At 45.4% G+C, this 20,355-nt stretch overlaps 1 protein-coding gene and 1 long non-coding RNA gene across 4 annotated transcripts; one reads left to right on the top strand and one right to left on the bottom strand.

Annotated features, from left to right (window-relative positions):
• Nucleotides 1-3,589: 3,589 nt before the first annotated feature.
• Nucleotides 3,590-5,448, bottom strand: LOC112673695 (uncharacterized). 3 transcript variants are annotated; one of them, XR_003144979.3, is made up of 3 exons: nt 5,225-5,446; nt 4,395-4,591; nt 3,590-3,698 (listed from the first exon to the last, which is right to left on the bottom strand). It is a non-coding gene; the product is annotated as an uncharacterized LOC112673695 (long non-coding RNA). The 3 variants fall into 3 exon arrangements; XR_003144978.3 differs by having other exon boundaries at nt 3,593-3,747; nt 5,178-5,448; XR_003144977.3 differs by having other exon boundaries at nt 3,593-3,747; nt 5,225-5,443.
• A 30-nt stretch (nt 5,449-5,478) lies between these two features.
• SNRPB (small nuclear ribonucleoprotein polypeptides B and B1) lies at nt 5,479-14,820 on the top strand. The gene is made up of 7 exons (XM_025469519.3): nt 5,479-5,631; nt 8,057-8,208; nt 10,336-10,447; nt 12,579-12,731; nt 13,263-13,401; nt 13,730-13,855; nt 14,537-14,820. The coding sequence occupies exons 1-7, from the start codon at nt 5,629-5,631 to the stop codon at nt 14,545-14,547; spliced, it is 696 nt and encodes a 231-aa protein (XP_025325304.1). The 5' UTR covers nt 5,479-5,628; the 3' UTR covers nt 14,548-14,820.
• Nucleotides 14,821-20,355: the final 5,535 nt, after the last annotated feature.

Here is a 20,355-nt window from a genome sequence, read left to right on the forward strand (position 1 = left end):
CAGTCATCATTGGCCAAAGCAAATCCCATAGCTAAGTCTGATGTGCTTGTGATGGAATTGGTTTGGACATAAGGCGCTGGAATCCTGAAATCATGGGCCATGTTTTTCTTGTCTAATACTGAATCTACAGAGCTTAATAGAGAACCTAGCACTTAGAAACTTCTAGTAAGTATTTGTGTGGGATGGGAAACCTGAAATTCAGATTTATTTCTTTTTAAAAATATTTAATTAATTTATTTATTTATTTGAGAGTGAGTCAGCATGAGAGAGAGCAGAGAGCACAATTGGAGAAGGTGGGGAGAGGGGCAGAGGGAGAGGCAGACTCCCCACTGAGCAGGGAGCCTAACATCCCAGGATCCTGAGATCATGACCTAAGCCAAAGGTGGATGCTTAATGGATTGAGCACTCAGGTACCCCCACAATTTGTTTCATATATAATCTCTGTAACCACTGATTCATACACCGTTTCCTACATTTGGAAGCTCTTCAGACCAAGTGACTTTTTACGTGGATCAGTCTTGTTTTGTAATAAGAAAAGTCATGGAGGTGATTTCATATAGGTCACAGAGACGGTTAGGCCCAAGTAGAACTGAGTAATGGACAGTTACGTGTTGATGTCAGTATCGATGGCTTAGATTATTTAGTAGAAAGGGAAGGTGAAGGTAACTGAAGCTGTTTACAGCATACAGTGCTTACTTGAAAGGTTCCTGTCTCACGTGTTTTGTTATGGATTTTGTGGAGTGCAATAGAAAATGGAATGTGCAGAAATGAATATAAAGGAAATATTGGTGAGGAACAAATTGTGTTGTATATGTATTATTAATTACAGATGTGGCATAAGACGCTCTGTCCTAGGACAAGACAGAGCTGCCCGGCGGCCCTATGTAGGGCTTCTCTAACTGAAAACTCTCTCTCTCTCCAGCACAACCAAAGCCAGAAATCTACCCATAATTTGCCTCCTGCCTTTTGGCCTTCTCCTGTCAGCAATTCCTAAGCCAACATGTGCACTAGATCTTTCTGGGCTTATATGTAGAGAATCAGTTCAATCCAGCAGACTCTGTTCCCTGGCATCAGGAGCAGCAGTATCTTGCTCAGAACTGCTGGAGTGGAAATACAGAAGGTCAACAGAGGGAAGGTGGCTCCCAACCCTTGTGTGCGAGGACAGAGGAGACAGAGACCTTAGGTGTATTCCCTAGCCTGCCCCTGGGACAGTCAGCAAGAACTAGAGAAGGCATAATGGTGGTAGAAATAGAGCCCACCTCAGCTCAAAGGTGAAACCTTGTCCAAACAGACTGAGGAGCGGAAGAAGCCTCAAAATCTGGAGCAGTCAGCAGTATGGACTGTGAACCAGATTGTAGCCTGAAATCATACTTAATTACAAGGTAGAGGACCCACTTATAAGGGAAACCCTATGATTGCAGGGAGTATGGGCGAGGCTTTAAAGTTAAGTTGACCCACATCAGATGCCATTGGATACACTCAATGGAGAAGCCTTATATGTGCGGTGAGTGTGGCCGAGGCTTCAGTGAGAAGTCATCCTTCATCAGACATCAGAGGACACATTCAGGGAAGAAACCCTATGTGTTCCTGGAATGTGGACAAGGTTTTAGTGATAAGTCAACCCTCAGAAAACCCCAGAGGATGCAGTCAGGGGAGAAGTCTTGTTTGTGGGGAGTGTGACCAAGGCTTTTGTAGTATGCCAGGTCTCAGCATACACGACTGGACACACTTGGGAGAGAAGCCTTCCTCGTGCAGTGAGTGTGGCCAAGGCTTTAGCCAAAAATGACTCTTCCTCATTCACCAGAAGATGTACTCAGGCGAGAAGCATGATATTTTCAGGGAGTGTGGGCGAGGCTTTAGCTGTAAATCAAATCTTATCAGAACCCAGGGGATGCAGTAAGGTGAGAAGCCTTCTTTGGGCAGGGATCTTGGGCAAGACTTTGGCAATCTATCAGACTGGGACCCAAGTGCCAGGTGAGCAGTAGTCCCTATCTGTGCATGGAGTGTGAGAAGAGCTTCAGAGACATGCTGGTCCTCACCAGGCTTCAGGAACATTCAGGAGAGGAGCCTATCTGTGCGGAATGTGGGCCACTTGGTAGCCCCAAGTCAAGCCTCACCACCCGGGAAGGATGCACTTAGGTGGGAAGTGTGTGCAGGGGCTGCAGGGGAGGCTTTAGCAGTAAATCCACATTCACCCAACATCCTGTGGCCATCCTGGGAAGCAGTGTCATGTGTTCAGGGAGTGCTGGTAGACCTCAGCAAAAGAAGAGGCAGGCAGACAGACAGGATAAGGTGGTGTGCTCAGGGAGGAGCTGTGTGCTTATAGGGAGTGGAGACGAGACTTGGTCAGCCTTTGTCACATAGGGTAAGGATAATCTGTATGTGGACACCCTGGGGAGCTCTGCCCAGATAACCTCTTCGGGCCAGCACCCCTGCCGCTCCACATTACTGTTCCTGGGGCTGCGCAGAGGAGTTCCTTGCTGGGACTTGCTTGAAGCCACAGGGAACTGCGCCCTCCCCACTGGTAGCTCTGGCTTGTGGCCAGTTGATATGGGGAGACAACACCTCCATGCCTGACTCAGCTGGGACACCTCCACAGGGTCACCCGAGATCCAGAGGTCCCCATCAAACAGAATGACTTCTTGGCCACACATTGCAGGTCTGCTTCTGCCCTCATTCTCTGAGAAACCACTCAACCCTCCATTTTGTTGTCTCTCTGGGGAATCCATCCTGAGACACCTTAAGTGTGCAGGGAGTGTGAACAGGACTTTGGCCAGAAGTTGCCCCTCAACAAAGCCCAGAGTATACAGAACAGAAGCTCTGCATGTACGGGGAGGATAGGCCAGGGCTTAGGAAAGGTACACCTCAGTATCCATCAGGAAATAGCTTTCTTGGGAGAAGCTTTCCAAGGGCCAGGAGGGAGGCTGGGAGCAGGATGTGAAACCTCATCTTGTATCAGAGGACATGCTCAGGGAGGGCCCGTGGGTGGAGTTTTAGCCTGCTGTCTCTCTCTCTCTCTCTCTCTCTCTCTAAGATTTTATTTATTTACTCATGAGAGACACATGGAGAGAGGCAGAGACACAGGCAGAGGGAGAAGCAGGCTCCCCGTGGGGAACCTGATGTGGGACTTGATCCCAGCACCCCAGGATCACAACCTGAGCCAAAGGCAGATGCTCAACCACTGAGCCACCCAGGTGCCCCTAGCCTGCTGTCTCTTCGTGACAGACTTCAGGGGACAGAGGACTTGCCGGCTGTAGACCACTACCTCATTCACCTCTGAGGGGCTTTCAGAAGTCTTGAGGAGAGGGAAGATGGGTTTTCCCATTTGTGCAGAATGTGGGCCACTCAGTAGCCCTAAGTCAAGCCTCACTGCCCAAGAAAGATGCACTTAGGTGGGAAGTGGTGCAAGGGCTGGAGGAGGGGGTCGTTGGGGGGGGGGGGCAGCCCTCGGCATATATGACTGGACACATTTGGGGAATAAGCCTTCCTTGTGTGGAGAGTGTGGCCAATGGAGACATGGGCTTTCCCCTTTATGTAATAAGATGGAGTAAAAACATAGAAGGCTTTACTTAAGTAATCTAGGAATGGTCTAGTTGTTTAATTTTCATACATAAAGTCTTTCCCATTTCTCTTGGCCTTTTGTTCCAGTAAAATCCTCTTTGATCAGCTCAGGCTATGTACCTCAGTCTCTCCCCTGTCTGGAAAGGAATTCAAATCCCAGCCTGGATTTCCCATGTGAATCCAACCCTTGAGAAACAAGAAGTCCCAAATCAATCTAATAGGTTTATAGGGGAATCTGAGTCTCTGCATGGGCGGGATGACCTAGGTTCTGGAGACATGCCAACTGAAGGGAGGGCCTTCCCAAGTCTCTGGGCACTGGAGGGCTATCACCTCTCCTACCGAGCTCCCTTTGACTTCTGGGAAAGCTCTTTTCCCAGGGTGGGTCCTCCCTCCCTCCCTCCCTCCCTGCGTCCCTCCCTCCCTTCCTTCCTGTCTCTTCAGGTCTCTGTTGAATCTTTCTCTACCCTCTGGAAGTACTGCTGTTCCTCAGTGGTCTGTTCATGTCCTCTGGATCCAGGGACCCTTTAACCACACTCCCACTGCAGTCTTCCAGATTCCAGGGTCAGGTCCTTTAACTGTCCCCCAACTGTTCTCTAGCCCCCAAATTACTGCTTTAGGCTTCTTAGCTATTCCCTGTGTCAATTCATAGGTCTAAAGACCCCTAAACACAGCCCTGATACCATGCCCCCTCAGCCCTTCATCCCTGGAGTCCAACCTTGCTAGTGACACCCCCCATCATCCCTCGAAGACAACCTAGCTGTACACCTGCCCTAGTTTGTCAGCAATGGGATTCCTAGCATAATCTTTTCCCCAGTGGAAATGGAATATAATACCATGCTATGCTGTTTTTATTTTCTCCCAATATGCATGATATATCTGTTTGCTGCAGCCCTTCAGGTGCAGACACTATGCAGTATATGCTTTGTGTCAATGTCACCCTGGCTCCCCATGCACATCCAAGTCCCTCGGTGACCCTGCTCCCATCTTTGGCTTGCCTGATGACTGTAGACCAGCTCTGGCCCATGCAAATCTTAAAAAAAGAAAAAAAGAAGATTTTATTTATTCATGAGAGAGAGAGAGAGAGAGAGAGAGGAAGGGGCAGAGACATAGGCAGAGGGAAAAGCAGGTTCCCTGCGGGGATCGTGATGCGGGACTCGATCCCAGGATCCCAGGATCATGACCTAAGCCAAAGGCAGATGCTCAACCAGTCAGCCACCCAGGCGTCCCTCACCATGTTATATTTAGTATATTAGACCTCCAGGTCAAGCAGGTGGCTGGAGATTTTGGCCACTAGTTAAATAAAGCACCCAGGGTTAGAGGAATAAATCTGAAATTCCTGAGCATTTAGGTAGTATTCACAAGTCATAGGACTGGATGGGATTGGTTGATTGACTCATTTGTTCATGGAAATATGTTTAGAGCTAGGCATTGCGGTAACGAAAAATACACAAAGGAAAATCTATACCCTCAGAACTTCCATCCTAATGGGGAGGAATAACAACAGAAACACGGTATATTAGGGATCACCATTAAGGAGGAAGATAAAGCAGGTAAGGGCGGGAAGGCTGCAGTTTAAATAAGGATGGCCAGGGAAGTCCTCAGTGGGAAAATGTTACTTGAGCTGAAGTCCTGAAGGATGTTCGGGCAGGAGTCGTGCAGGTACCTGGACGACTAGCATTGCAAAGGTGCTAAGGCAGGAGCTCGTCCAGCAAGTTCACAGAAAAGGACAGGCCAGGGAAGAGCGGTGGGACCTGGAGACCCAGAGGTAATGGGGAGGGGCGTGCGGGCAGCTCCGGAACCGATTGAAGCTAGGGAGGTGACCTAACATCCCCGGAAATGTTGTTTGACGTTAGCCCCGCCCCAAACTCCCGCGGGCGTCTAGGCTCCCAGGTCGGCGTTTTGGCCGGAACTCAAGAGCCGACGCCGGGCCGGAAGTAGTTTTTACCCGACCCCATTTTATCCGCGGCCGCACTTCCGGTAGCGGCGGCGGGAAGCGGTGTAGTAGCGGGCGTCTAGGCCTCTGCTGAGGGCAATCCGGCGGGAATCGGAGCCATCAGAACCGCCACCATGGTGAGGACGGGCAGGCCGGCTGCGCGGGAACTTCCGAGTCTGTCGTGGAGTGGGCACCGCGGCCGGTCGGGAGGAGGTCGTGGGTTGGCGGCTCATGGCGGCGAAGGCCGGGGCCGCAGCCGCCGCGTCTGGGCGGGGGAGACTCGGACCGTGGCCTTTGGACGGGTTGGGGGAAGGGAGGGCTGGGGCCGAGGGACGGAGGCCGGGGCCGCTAGGTGGTGGCGAGGATGGGCCCGCGGCTGTCCACGCCGCTGTAGCCACGGTGCTTGGGATCCTGCAGGCACGAAGTAAACTTTTGCGCAATAAATGCGCGTTTGGGGTTTCGGAGCAGACATAAGAGCCTCAGGAGGACTCGTGAAACGGGGTGAGGGTCTGAGGGGGACTTGCGGAAAGCGGGGAGGACTTCTGGCCGAAACTAGAGAGCGTGCTTGGGTCTAGCAGATGGGAGGAGGGAATGGGAGGGAAACCGAAGATGGAGGAAGGGTTCAACTCCTTTGTGGGGCAGGTCTGTGTGAGCGTGTCTGGCTTCTCAGGCACTGGGGCTACTCCACTCCTTTCGCTTTCTAGTTGCGGACGCAGGTAATATGATCCAGAGTGGTAATTAAGCGCTGCGTAAAAGTAACGGGGCGGGGGGGGGGGGCGGGATAAGAACGTTTTCCTGGAGTAGATGGTTCCTGAGCAGAGTCCTAACAGGTTGTTACAGGAGTCTCCCCAGCCTCGATGGAAGGGAGTATTGTAGATTGGGAGGGCTCCAAGAGCAGGGCGTGAAGGGCCGCACTGTTGAGGGTTCCTGGAGGGGTCGAGGGGGAAGGGATGGAAGAAGAGATGGGAGGAATTGGCAGGAACCTGGCTACTAAAGGCTTTCTATGCTGCCTGATCCCGTTGGTGATGAGGGATGCCGTGGAAGGATGTAGCCAGCGAAATGACGTGGACGCAGTTGTGTTTAGAAAGAGCGCTCTGTTCTGTGGCTGTTGCGTGTTGGGTGAACCGAAAGCCGGGGATTGTTTGTAGGATTGGTTTGGAAGAGTAGGCACTGGATTCAGTCTGTCTAGGTTCCAGACCAGCTTCCTGGCTGTGAGACGGGGCAAGCTACTTAACCTCTCCTGACCTCAGTGGCTGCATCTGTAAAATAGGAATAATAATTAGCCTGGTTTTTAGAATTAAATGAGATATTTAGAGACTGCTGGGTGGCTCAGTAGTTAAACATCTGCCTTGGGCCCAAGGTGTGATCCTGGAGACCCGGGATTTAGTCCCACATCAGGCTCCTTGCATGGAGCCTGCTTCTCCCTCTGCCTGTGTCTCTGCCTTTCTGTGTCTCTCATGAATAAATAAATAAAATGTTTAAAAAAATAAAAGATATTTAGTGCTTGTCACAGTGCCTGGTACGCAGTGAACGACCAGGAAGACTTACCTATTATAAGGTGGACAGACCAGTAAATGTTGCCATAAGGCTTCAGATCTGTGTGGCTAGAATCTAGAGGGCAGATTTAAATGGGGACACTGGACTCAAGTTAACCAGCTTGTAGCTGGTTAACAGTCATTTGAGGGAGAGTGAGCCACATAACTTGTGTCTCTAGGCAAGGCTCTGATCCACACATTGGTGGGTTGAAAAACCTGTTCTTGTCCAAGCTTACAGAGATGAACAGCAAGCACAGTAACTGGCAAGAAGACGACACTTGGAAGGCTGATACACAAATCAAATGCCAGGTTATTTCTAGAGAGGTATAACTGCCAAAGGCACCTGGCAATTTGCGTTGTGAGTTCTATTTAGTCTGTCTTTTACCAAAGCTACCTTGGAAGCCAGGCTACAAACCAGAAAAGGTTGTTGGATTGATAAAGAAGTTTAAAGACCATTATGTGTTCAAACTGATGAGCACCCTGGCCACCAGAAAGTTTCCCTCCCAAAGACAGTTTTGGAGGCACATAAACATTTTTCGTTTAGGGATTCCATTTGCCTTGCCTCCAAGCTCATCAGCTCCTTTCTGATAATAGATTCTTGCTGATTGGATCCTTAGTGCCAATCATTCCAGCTGTTTTACTCGGTCCTTTAACTGGGCTGTGGGTGTTCCACAGCACTGGAGTCACACACCTGTAACCTGCATAGTGGCAGATGGCTAATCTGGTATGGGGGGATTGGATTAGTTTGGAGATACCTTACTCCTCACCCCTGAAACTGACACAGCAGACACACAGGCAATTGTGATATGAAAAAGACTGATTTTAAGGGAGAGTAAGAGAGTTGTGGGCAGAGGTCTGGGCTGAACACTGGGTGTGGGAGAATTCCCCGGGAAAGGAAGACAGAGCTGAGAAGTTGTTGAGAGAGATAGCCATGTGGAAAAGTAGGCCAGAGCTGGTTTTTAGGAAGGACCAGGGATATATAGGTTCAAAAGAGCTTGACTCTGATCCTGCTGATTTCTCCTTGCAGACTGTGGGCAAGAGCAGCAAGATGCTGCAGCACATCGACTATAGGATGAGGTGCATCCTACAAGACGGCCGGATCTTCATTGGCACCTTCAAGGCTTTTGACAAGCATATGAATTTGATTCTCTGTGACTGTGATGAGTTCAGGAAAATCAAGTGAGAAGTGGGCTGCATGGGGGTGGGATTTAAATTGTGAGGGAAATGGACTGGGTGGGTGGGCCAAGCAACAGGTAGTGATGTAGCCAGCTGGTTCCTTGGTTTGCTCTCCTGTGTTAGAGGGCAGATTTAAATGGGGACGCTGGACTCTTAAGAAATCTCCTTCGTTATTAGCCCGGCAAGCCTTGCTCTCTAGTCGTAGCTGAATAAAAGTTGTAAGGAGGGCTGCTAGGCTTTTTGTTTCTCTGACTTTGTGTGCCCCTGGGTACTGGGGTAAAGGGCTCTCATGTTCTCCCCACAGGTGTGTAAGGGGGGAGAGCTTGATTTTCTGGCCTCATTGCCTATTTGTAAAGCTGTAGCCTAAAGGGCTCTCCCAATGCAGCCTGGTCTGAAACTGCTTTAAGAAGCCTCTGACCCTCTTCAGGGTAAGTGCTCAGCTTCCCGTGTGGGTTTGGGGCCAGTGATTTTTGTTGGCATTTATAGACACAATTAGAGATATTTTCTACTCTTCTATATGTAATTGGATAATTCCCTTGTCTTAAGACTCACAGATTTTAAGCTTCTGGCCTATGAAAAAATGTGGGCTAGCTTTTTGTGCATATTACATTCAAGGCATCCTGAGGCCCAAAGAGGTTATGTGACTTCTGTCATCATTCAGCTCTCTTTGGCCACGTGCAGTGGTCCATGTTATGTTGTTGGTAGCTATGAATTCCTTTTGATTCCCTTTAGGGCTCTTGTTTTCTTTTTGTGGCAAGAGGTCAAGAAGTACAAGAGACAGTGTGGTAGGGATGGCTGAGTGCCAGGTACACATTAGAGAAGGGCCAGCAGGTCAGCGTAGAACTATTCTAAATGGTTCCCTCCTGTTGTTGTTTTAATGAAACTATTCTGATAATTAAAAAATGTTTATTGGAAAACATATTTTAAAAATACATAAAAGTGTATGAAGATTTAAATACCCAGAATGGTGGGGTTTTTTTTGTAGTTTTTTTGTTTTATATGGTGTTTTGATTTTTATGGAAGAAAAATACATGCTTTTATTTAAAAAGAAAATTTAGATAAGGAAAAAGGAAGAAATGTTCACCCACAGAAAACTGCTGTTAATTTAATATAAAAAATATTAAAGGAAACCTATAAGTTTTTAAAGATCAGAGCATTTTGTCTTTGCTTTATTTTTAGGATATTAGTTTTGGCTTTTTCTTTACTTCCCCTATCTTGCTACAGTTTATTTCTCAGTTTACATTTACAGTTGACACTTGAACAACCCAGGGGTTGGGGCACTGACCCCATACAGTTGAAAATCCACGTATAACTTTTGATTCCCTGCCCCAAACTGAACTACTAATAGCCTCCTGTTGTCCAGAGGCCTTGCCAATGACCTAAACAGATTAACGTATATTTTGTATGTTATATGTATTATATACTGTTTTCTTACAATAAAGTAAGATAGAGAAAAGTTATTAAAATCATAAGGAAAATATATTTGCAGTACTGTATCAAAAAAAAATTCACATACAAGTGGCCCCACACAGTTCAAACCCATGTTGTTCAAGGGTCACCTATATAATTTGTTCTCCTGCTCTGGTAGTTACATTGGGAATGTCTGTTTTTGTGCTTTGAGGACAGAGGTGTAATTTCTATATAGTTAATTCTTTTATTGTTTCTATTTCTGAGGTGAGATGAGGGCTGTAGTGACTCATTCTGTGGGGCTGACTTGGTAGTGGAAGGGTGTTGTGTGCAAAGGGCTGAGTGGGGTTCAGTGGACTTGAGTTGTTCCGGCTGCCTCCTCACACTGACAAGGCCTTAAGCTGGAGGGAGGGAGTAGGGTAATGTCAAAGAAGGTTGGACTGCGGAAAGGCCTTCCTGATAGTTATGGACTAACATTTGAGCCAGGGCTGGGCTTTAACTCGTATCCTGTCTCTTGGTCAGTGCATCCCCTTGCCGTAGGAGACAGCCACTTAAAGGGGTGGTGAGTTCAGCCTGTGAAGACTGTCTTAGAGAAAGTTTTTGTACCATTTGTTGGGAGATAACAGTGTAAAACAGATCTTGGAGGCCCCTAGACAGGTGAATGGAGCTTTACCCTTTTCCTAATGCTTGCTTTTTTATTTGTTTTCCTAAACCCATTCTCAGGCCAAAGAACTCAAAACAAGCAGAAAGAGAAGAGAAGCGAGTCCTTGGTCTGGTGCTGCTTCGAGGGGAGAACCTGGTCTCAATGACGGTAGAGGGACCTCCTCCCAAAGATGTAAGTCTGCCTCGAGGGCCACTTTAAGGTGGGGAAGCCCTACTGTGAGCCAGACTCTGTGTTAGATTCTCTGCATTTATTTCACTGCATTACTCACAGGCATCCTCTGGTTTTTCTCCTGCTTTTACATATAATGCAGTCTCAAAGAGGTTACCCCACAAGTAGGAAGTAGAAATGGGGAACCAGAATTGGAGGGTTCTAACTTTAAAGCTCTCCTCCTTTCCCTCAGATGCTGTACACAGTGAGGAGAAAAGGCACCTAAGGCCATCTGGTCAGTTCTTAATGTGATGGCATTCTACCTGGACCTTGAACAGTCCTCTAACTCCAGGGGGCACCTGGGAGGCTCAGTTGGTCAAGCATCCTACTCTTGATTTCAGCTCAGGTTGTGAACTGAGGGTTGTGAGACTGAGCCCCACATCAGGCTGCACGCTCAGTGGGGAGTCTGCTTGAGATTCTTTCCCTCTGCCACCCCGAACCACATGCTCTTACTTGCACATCCACTCTCAAATGAATAAATCTTTAGAAAAGAACTGGGAGAGCTCAGTTAAGAGGGAATGAAGAAACCAAAGGACTCATGAACATTAATTTAAAATGCTGGATTGTGGGGTGCTTGGGTGGCTCAGTTGATCGAGCTGCCAGCTCTTGATTTTGACTCAGGTCATGATTTCTGGGTTCTGGGATCCCATCCTACATTAGGCTCCATGCTTGGCGGGGTGTCTGCTTGAAGAGTCTCTCTCTCTCCTCCCCTTCCCTCACTTACTCATGAGCGTTCTCTCAATTAAAAAAGAAAAAGTCCTAACTCCAAATAACAGAATGTATATATTTTGTACAGTTAGAGAATAATAGTTAACATTTATTAAGCATCTGCTGTATATCAAGCAGTTCCATATTTTAGTTTCTCCTTACAAGCAGTTTTTTGAGATAAATTATTCCCACTTAATAGAAAAACAGGTTTAGTAACATGCCTGAGTGTCACAGCTAATAAATGGTGAAGCTGGCATTTGATCCCAGGCGGTCTTGGTTCCATAAACACCAGGCTCCATTTAGAAATAGAACAGACTTGGGATCCCTGGGTGGCGCAGCAGTTTGGCGCCTGCCTTTGGCCCAGGGCGCGATCCTGGAGACCCAGGATCGAATCCCACGTCGGGCTCCCGGTGCATGGAGCCTGCTTCTCCCTCTGCCCTCTCTCTCTCTCTCTCTCTCTCTCTCTCTCTCTATCATAAATAAATAAAAATTAAAAAAAAAAAGAGACTTTAGAGCGTCTAACCAGGTTTTCCCCATTTTCATTTTAAGACATCATCAAAGGAATAATTGTCCTTAATTTTACTTTTGTCCACATATGTATTTTTTTAAATTTAATGTGTAATATGTATATGTAATACTTTGTTTTGCTCTTTCACTAAACACTGTAAACAGTTTTCCAGTTAACTGTATGGTTTTTAAAAGTCATGTTAAAAATACTCTCAAGTGAGGAACAGAGTACTTACCCCAATCATTTCCTTCTTTTCTCATACATTGAGACTCATACATTGAAGCCTTTCCAATTACAAATGCAAGGGATTTACCATATTTTTTGGTTAAAGTGTATGTCTATATTCATAACTCTTGGATTGGTTTCCAGTAGAAATTGCTTCTGTTATATAGGTCACTGTAAGTCTTCGTGACCACAACTGGTCATATGATAACCCAAGTCCATTGTACTAATTAATACTAAAGAAGACCAGTGAGGAGGTAGTCCCAGACTATGAGATTACATGCCCAATTTCACCACCAGGTGAGAATCAGCTAGGATTGGACCTCATTTCTCTGATGCCAGGTCAAGTGCTCTTGTCTGCCTTTTAAATGGAGTCCTGGCCCTTTGTTGATTTAATTTTCATAGGAATATTATAGGTTGAGTTGTGGTGTGTTATCTCTAGACTTCCTCTTAAGTTCTTCTAGCCTATGGTAGAGGTGACAGCTAGGCACATAATCTTGGGTGGAAGAGGAATTAACACATAGGGGTGGTGGGGTAGTGTTTTTAAGGTGTTTCGATGCCTCATATATCTTAGGGGCTCCTTTGGCAATGATATTCCAAAGTGTACTTCTGATTCTCTAGGTCCCCAGCATTTTACCATATTTCTTTATTTCTTAGACTGGCATTGCCCGAGTGCCACTTGCTGGAGCTGCCGGGGGCCCAGGGATTGGCAGGGCTGCTGGTAGAGGAATTCCAGCTGGTGTTCCAATGCCCCAGGCTCCTGCAGGACTTGCAGGGCCAGTCCGAGGGGTTGGTGGGCCATCCCAGCAGGTAAGGAGTTGGGGGAAGGCACCAGCTTCTTGTGATTAAAATGAAGGATAGAGAGAGAGGGCCCACAGTTTGGGAAGAGTCCAGAAGAACCAACCTCCGACCATCAGGATGTCAGTATTTCATTGTGCTTTATATGTAGTCCTAGAATCAGATGAGAAGGAAAACTTAACATTGTACATTATTTTGATGCTATTGAAGTAAAGAGATGCATAAAAGGTATTTTTGCTGCCCATTTTGGGGCAGAATATTGCCATGACAACATGAGCTATGCTCTCTTACAGCCTGTTAGTAGTTACACCAACAGTGCTGGTGCTGTCTATGATTTGGACTGGGCCTCCGTAACTCAGGCCTGGTAGATGGGAATGAGCATTTAGGCTTGGTCTTCTCTGGCAGATGGTTTTAGATAGCCTGGTACCTCGGGTTGTAGCTTAGGGGATGGCATGTCTGCTGGGTCTTAACTGAGTTAAGGGAGAGTGGGATGCTGTGTTGTACTGCCCTGTTCTGCCTGACTCTGCTTCTGTGTCCTCTTAGGTGATGACCCCGCAGGGAAGAGGCACTGTGGCTGCTGCTGCCGCTGCTGCCACTGCCAGCATTGCAGGGGCCCCGACCCAGTACCCGCCCGGCCGTGGGGGTCCTCCCCCACCTATGGGCCGGGGGGCACCGCCTCCAGGTGAGGAGCCCTTTAAGGAGACCACAGCTACCTGATGGGAGATAACCTGAGCTGGATTCATGATGAGACATAACATTGACTGAAACTGATGATGAGTTTGGGTAATTAAGCAGGATTACTCTGAGATCCAGCGTGACTGACCATGGAACTAGCCAGACAAGAGCCATAGGGAGCCCCACCTCTTTGGCTCAAGACCCAGTTTCTTAGGAGAGACTGGGAGGGTGGAAGGTCCATCTGTCTCAGAACTTAGTGGACAGCTTTGTTATGTTGCCTGCTACCTTTTTGAGGCAGATACTTGAGCTGTATTCTTGGGCCTTTTCTCTTGTAGGCATGATGGGCCCACCACCTGGCATGAGGCCTCCCATGGGCCCCCCAATGGGGATCCCTCCTGGTCGAGGAACTCCAATGGGCATGCCCCCGCCGGGGATGCGGCCCCCTCCCCCGGGCATGCGAGGTAAGTACGAACAGCAGTGACTCGACTTCTTTAGAGCATGTTGGGATGGGAAATGGAGGGAAGGTTAGATTTTGCTGTACCCTCTGTGCTTCTAGGCCTTAAGCCAAGGGAAGTGAAGAGTGCAACTTTGTCCACAAAGGAAAGAGGGAAAAGGCATTTCTTAAAATCAGCGTTCCCTCCCTCTTAGAGCAATTAGAGTGGTCCTGTACCCAGGGCTCTTCTCAGTGTAGAAGGCAGTGTTCTGGGGGCACTGTGAAATACATTCTGAGAGTCCCCAGCAAAGGCCCTGGGATTGTCTTAGGCCTTTGGTTCTGTTTCTGTTTAACTCCAGTTTGAGAAATGTTGAGATAGATTAGCCCTCTCATTTTATAGATAAGATAATGGGCCCTGAGAGCTTAGCATCCTGCCTCCCAGATTGGTGTTCTTTGCCCCAAGCTATAGTGGCCTTTAAGATAACCCACAGCCACAGTGGGTGACCCCTGTCTCTAGTTCAGGCTTTTTGTTGGTGGGTTTTATAAGCATAAGAAATCCATACATATCCGAGAAGTCCCTAGTTAGTGTGTATGTTATGTCCCTCTGATCCCTTGGTACCTGCAGGGTGTGGGAGGCTGGGGTGGTGGTTGGGGCTGGGGATTTGAGTTGCTGATCAGGCACTGACTAAACTTCTTACTCTTACTTCAGGCCTCCTTTGACCCTTGACCACAGAGTTATGGAAGTAGCTCCACAGAGGCGTGGGCCCGATTGCCACAGACGTGTTTGTTTGTTATGCCGTTGTTCTTGGAGTCTCACAGGATTGTCTGGTTTCCCTTTCAGGGCCCCCTCCCCCGGGAATGCGCCCACCAAGGCCCTAGACTCATCTTGGCCCTCCTCAGCTCCCTGCCTGTTTCCCGTCAGGCTGTACATAGTCCTTTTACTTCCTTGTAGCCTGTGAAACTAGTTTATAATAAACTCTTAAGAATATTGTATTCGGCGTGTCTGTTTAATTTTAGAAAATGAGGTCCTTAATAGAGTCAAGAAAGGTTGCCCTGGAAAAGTTAGCACTAATCTTAGCTGCTTCCCTTATAAAATATTTTAATACACATTCACAGAGATGCACAGCCTCATACTGAGAATTAACAAAATTGGATGAGACATTCCCACGTACCAAACTGGCAAAGATTAGTTTGTTGAAGTAAATACTCATGCTGTTGGTGATGGTGGAGTTAGCAAATCTTTGGAAGACACTCCTTTAGACACTCCTTTTGATAGCCTTTTGTGCAGTACTTGAGATTATATTCATTTTCACATGATAAAGTAGGAGGCTGATACTAAAAATGGTAAACAATCCTATTGAGAGGGGAACAATTTTGGTAGAACTTTCTCCTAGCATCACACACATGCATATAACCTAACCTAACTTTTTTCTTTTTCTTTTAACCTAACAACTTTTGAGTTGGAGATATCCATGATTTCTTCCACTTAAAGTCTGTGTTTAACAAGATAGTTACTGAGTAGCACATCAAGCTTCAAGGGTACAGAAATAGAAAAGGACAGTATTCTAAAGTCTGGGGGAAGACCTACAAAATGCAAAGGGGAAAAAAAGTGATGTACTACTGAGGTGGTAGGAATTTCTTCAGGAATGTAAGGTTGGTTCAATGTAATGAAATACACATTAAAGAAAAAAGCCACATGATCATTTTCATAGATGCAGAGAAAACATTTGACAAAATTCTGACACCCTTTATCATGGTAAAAACGGCACATTAGGAATAGAAAGGAACTTTGTAAATGGGTTTATTTGGAAATTCACAGCCAACATAAAAATGAAAACTAAAGGAATGAGTTACGGGTGTCCCTTTAACCACTGCCATTCACCCTTGTACTGGAAGTTGTAGCCGAGCAATTTAGGTAAGTATACAAAATTAGAGATACAGAAGTTAGAAAAGAAGTAAACCTTGACAAATATCCTATATAGAGAAGTATCCCAAAGAAACCGTTAGAAAACTAGAGCTGACCAATTCCACAGAGTCGGAGGGCCCAAGTTCACACAGAAATCAATTGTGTAGCTATACACCAGCAACAATCTGGAAAGGAGATTTAAATCCTTCCATTATGGTAGCATTTCAAAGAAAATACTTAGAAATCTATTTAACCAAGGTGAAAGATTTGTACACTGAAACTAAACATCTTGAGAGAAAATCTAAATGAAAGACCACTCCTATTTATGGGATTGAAGACAATATTGTTAAAATGGCAATACTCTCCAAAGCATTTATAGATTGAGTGTAATCTCTGTCAAAATTCCAATGGCTATCTTTTTCTTTTAATATTTATTTATTCATGAGAGACACAGAGAATAGCAGAGATACAGGCAGAAGGAGAAGCAGGTTCCATGCAGGGAGCCTAACGTGGGACTCGATCCCAGGACTCCAGGATCATGCCCTGGGCCTAAGGCAGGCGCTAAACCGCCGAGCCACCCAGGATCCCCAATGGCTTTTTTCTTTTTTCCAGAAACGAGTGGATCTTCAAATTCCTAAGAAGCCATTAGAGGCCCAATTAGCAAAACCAATCTTGTAAAACGTTCAAAGTTGGATGTTTCACACTTCCTGATTTCAAAACCTAGTACAAGTAGTTTCAGTAGGCAGTGTGGTATAGACATACAGACCAACGGAATAGAATTGAGAATCTGGAGATAAAGCCTTGTTTATACAGCTAACTGATTTTTTGGGAAGTGCTAAAACCTTTTTATTGAAATAAGTTCAGCAAACAGTGCTGGGACCATTGGATAACTAACGCAGGAGACTGAAGCTGGACCTCTGCCTTACTCTGTATGTCACTCATTAACTCAGAATGGATCAATCATATAAATATAAGAGCTAAAACTATAAACCTACCAGAAGCAAACAGGTGAATCCTGACCTGAGGTCTGGTGATGGATTCTTATATTTGACACCAAAAATGCAGGCAAAACAAAACAAAACAATTTGTGCATCAAGATATCAAGAATGTGCGAAAGCAACCTACAAAATGGGAGAAAATATTTGCAAATCCTATATCTGATTTGGATTTAATATCCAGACTATATAAGGAACTTTTATAACTCAATAGCAAAAAGCTCAATTTAAAAGCAAAGGAATGGAACAGACATTTCTTCAAACAAGATCTACAAATAGATAACAAGCACATTAAAAATATGGTCAGCATCACTGATTACTAAAGAGATGCAAATTAAAACCAGAACGAGATACCATTTCATACCCACTAGGATGGCTTTCATGGAAAAAAGGGCACAGAGTGGGGGATAACAACTGCTGGCGAAGATGTGGGGAAATAGGACCCCTTGTACGCTGCTGGCAAGAATATAAAATGGTGCAGCCAGAATGGAAAACCATTTGGCGGTTCATCAAAAAGTTAAACATAGAAATACCATATGATCCAGCAATTCCACTCCTAAGTCCTTTTTTTTTTTTTTTTTTTTTTTTTAGATTTTATTTATTCATGAGAGAGGCAGAGACACAGGCAGAGGGAGAGGCAAGCTCCATGCAGGGAGCCCGATGTGGGACTTGATCCTAAGACCCTGGGATCACACGCCCTGAGCCTAAGGCAGACGCTCAACCACTGAGCCAGCCAGGCATTCCAATTCCACTCCTAAGTATATACTCGAAGAGAAATGAAAATCTATGTCTACACAGAAACTTATATGTGAATGTTTATAGTACATTAATCATAATAGCCACTCAGTGGGAATAACTCAGCTGTCCACCAGTAGATGAATGGATAAACTGAGGGATAGTACATTCAATAAAATATTATTCAGCCATAAAAGAAATGAAGTATTGATAAATGCTGCCATTTGGATGAACCTTGAAAACATTGTGCTAAGTGAAAGAGGCCAGATACAAAGGGTCACATTATAGGATTCCTTTTATTTGAAGTGTCCAGAATAGATAAGATCATAGGGACAGCAGATTAGAAGTTACTGGGGCATGTGGATGGGGCCAAGGGGAATGGAGATGGATTACTTAGTGGATATGTGGTGATGAAAAAGTTTTACAACTAGAGATAGCTGGCTGGTTATTGTGTAACATGGTGAATCCAACTAAATACAGTTGAGTTCTAATAGTCAAATTAAAGTGGTTAGTTAGGGATCCCTGGGTGGCGCAGCAGTTTGGCGCCTGCCTTTGGCCCAGGGCGTGATCCTGGAGACCCGGGATCGAATCCCACGTTGGGCTCCCGGTGCATGGAGCCTGCTTCTCCCTCAGCTTGTGTCTCTGCCTCTCTCTCTCTCTCTCTCTGTGTGTGTGTGACTATCATAAATAAATTTAAAAAAATTAAAAAAAAGTAAAGTGGTTAGTTATATGTTAAGTGAATTTCACCTGAATTAAGAAAAGGGAAAGATAGTTTCTTCGTGTAAAGAGTTTACTAAGGCTTTTAGTCATGGGAGGGACATCTCAGCAGAGGAAAAGGTGGAGGAGTAAGGATGTCAGGGAGGTGAATTTGGCAGCAGCTTTTGGCAGAAGAATCAATGGCTGGCTCAGACTATGTCACAGGAACCTATGCCCTGAGCAACAACAAACTGCTAAGCAGGTAGCCTCCCAGGTGCCTGGGTGACCCAAAGGGTTTTGTACTCTTAGCCTGAGCTGAAAGGCATGAACTCTTATTTTATCACACAAATAATGAACATTTTCTTCAACAAAGGAAAAATGTAGAGTCACGCATTGCCTAGTGATTAGCAAAGTAAAAATACCGGCTGCTCAAAACCATTCTTGAAAATCCATGTAAATAAAGTCTCTAAATAGAGACTCTTGAAGTGTGGTCTACATGGTTCTCTATATGCAGCCCTATGTAGAAAAATCCTAGGCACACTTGCATTTGGGAACCAGTGACTAAACAAGGAGAAAGAACAAAAGGAAAAGTCTGCAGTCAGACATCTGGGCATTCCAACTATTTTCTCTTGAAGATAATTCCTATGTCCCTGGTGGTGAAAGAGGTTTGGGTGGAGAATTGCGCATTTTGACTTCCCTCTAGGCTCTTCACCGGTTTTCATATTAAGCCTCTGTGACATTAGTTCAGTAGGTCAATTGGTCTGAAGCTGTGAGGATTGAATAAGATATCGGGTTTGCTGTGGGTTTAAATACAAATTCTGCTTGGTCAGACACACATGCATACTCTTCCACAGTTTATGTATTCTGCTTGTTTCTTTCAAAAATATTATATTATTATAAATGCTCATTAGAGAATGACTAAAGAAAAAATACTCAGATTCCCAACACACTGGCCATTCAATGTTGAACATTTGCCTACTTGTTGGGTTTTGTGATCTTTCTATATCCTCAACTTTCTATTTCTTTTAACATCAAAAACAAACACCAAATCTTTGCAAACATTATAATGACTTTAGTGTTTCGTTAAGTGAATATTGTACCTACCACTATTAACCAGGTCTCTGTAGTTGGACATTTAGCTTTTTCACTAACAAATAATGTAATGATCCTATTTTTGCATAAAGATCATTCTATATTTAGGTCATTAAAAAGGAATTTCTGAGTCAAAGATTTCCAATGTTTTCATTAACTTCATTAAAACTTACATTGATTTACCCTGTTCCAAAACACATGGCTATACTTTTTACAACATGCTCCTCAGAATTGATAACAGTCATTAAAAGGAAATACACTTTCCTAGTTTGGCAGCTGAAAATGATATGTCATTGTTGTGTTATTTTTATTTCTGAGTAGGGGAGCATTTGTTTTTATTCTTATCACTTTCCTCTTTTGTGTATTGTTTTTAAAGGAACTTTTGTGATAGACATTTCCCCACATTATCACATAAGTCTTTTTTTTTTTTTTTTTTATTCATGAGAGACACACACACACACACAGAGGCAGAGACACAGGCAGAGGGAGAAGCAGGCTCCACACAGGGAGCCCGATATGGGAATCAATCCCGGGTCCCCAGGATCAGGCCCTGGGCTGAAGGTGGCGCTAAACCGCTGAGCCACCCGGGCTGTCCACATAAGTCTTAATGATTGCAGGTGGATGTGTGAGACCTGGTCATTCTTCTCATTTTGGGAATTCATATCTCTGATTTTTCATGACTGCAACTAGGCAATAATGAATACTTCTTTGAATTTTATAAGTTTTTAGGAGAGAGATTCATGATTCAAAGGCAGGCAGTAGAAAAGAAGCTCTCATTTGCTGGACGCAGGTATATGGGTGCACTACCCCTGGAGGGCTGTGTACAGGGATTGGCCAATTTGGTTGCCTGTAGGGAAAAGAACCTAGTTCGAGGGGCAGAGGAACGGAAGGAAATTCCCACTGTATACCATTTAGTACTTTCAAACTATGGACTACGTGAGTATGTTACCTGGTTTAAAAAACTTAGTACATTTTAAAAATTAAAAATGGTGAATAATGAACGTACTCAAGAAAATCCACCAGGAGGCAGCATGGCTCCGTCAGGAGAAAGGGAGCCTCTGGTGTATGACCCGCCTGGCGTAGGTGCTGGGATTGTGGGTTGGA

The sequence above is a fragment of the Canis lupus genome, chromosome 24 (genome assembly GCF_003254725.2).
Source record: "Canis lupus dingo isolate Sandy chromosome 24, ASM325472v2, whole genome shotgun sequence".
In the NCBI taxonomy this organism is placed as follows: Eukaryota; Metazoa; Chordata; class Mammalia; order Carnivora; family Canidae; genus Canis; species Canis lupus.

What these genes read in the sequence shown, in the direction of transcription:
- SNRPB (XM_025469519.3), top strand. An exon ending in TTGGTGGGCCATCCCAGCAG is followed by an intron (nt 12,732 to 13,262) that starts GTAAGGAGTTGG and finishes GTGTCCTCTTAG; the next exon opens with GTGATGACCCCGCAGGGAAG. An exon ending in CCGGGGGGCACCGCCTCCAG is followed by an intron (nt 13,402 to 13,729) that starts GTGAGGAGCCCT and finishes TTTCTCTTGTAG; the next exon opens with GCATGATGGGCCCACCACCT.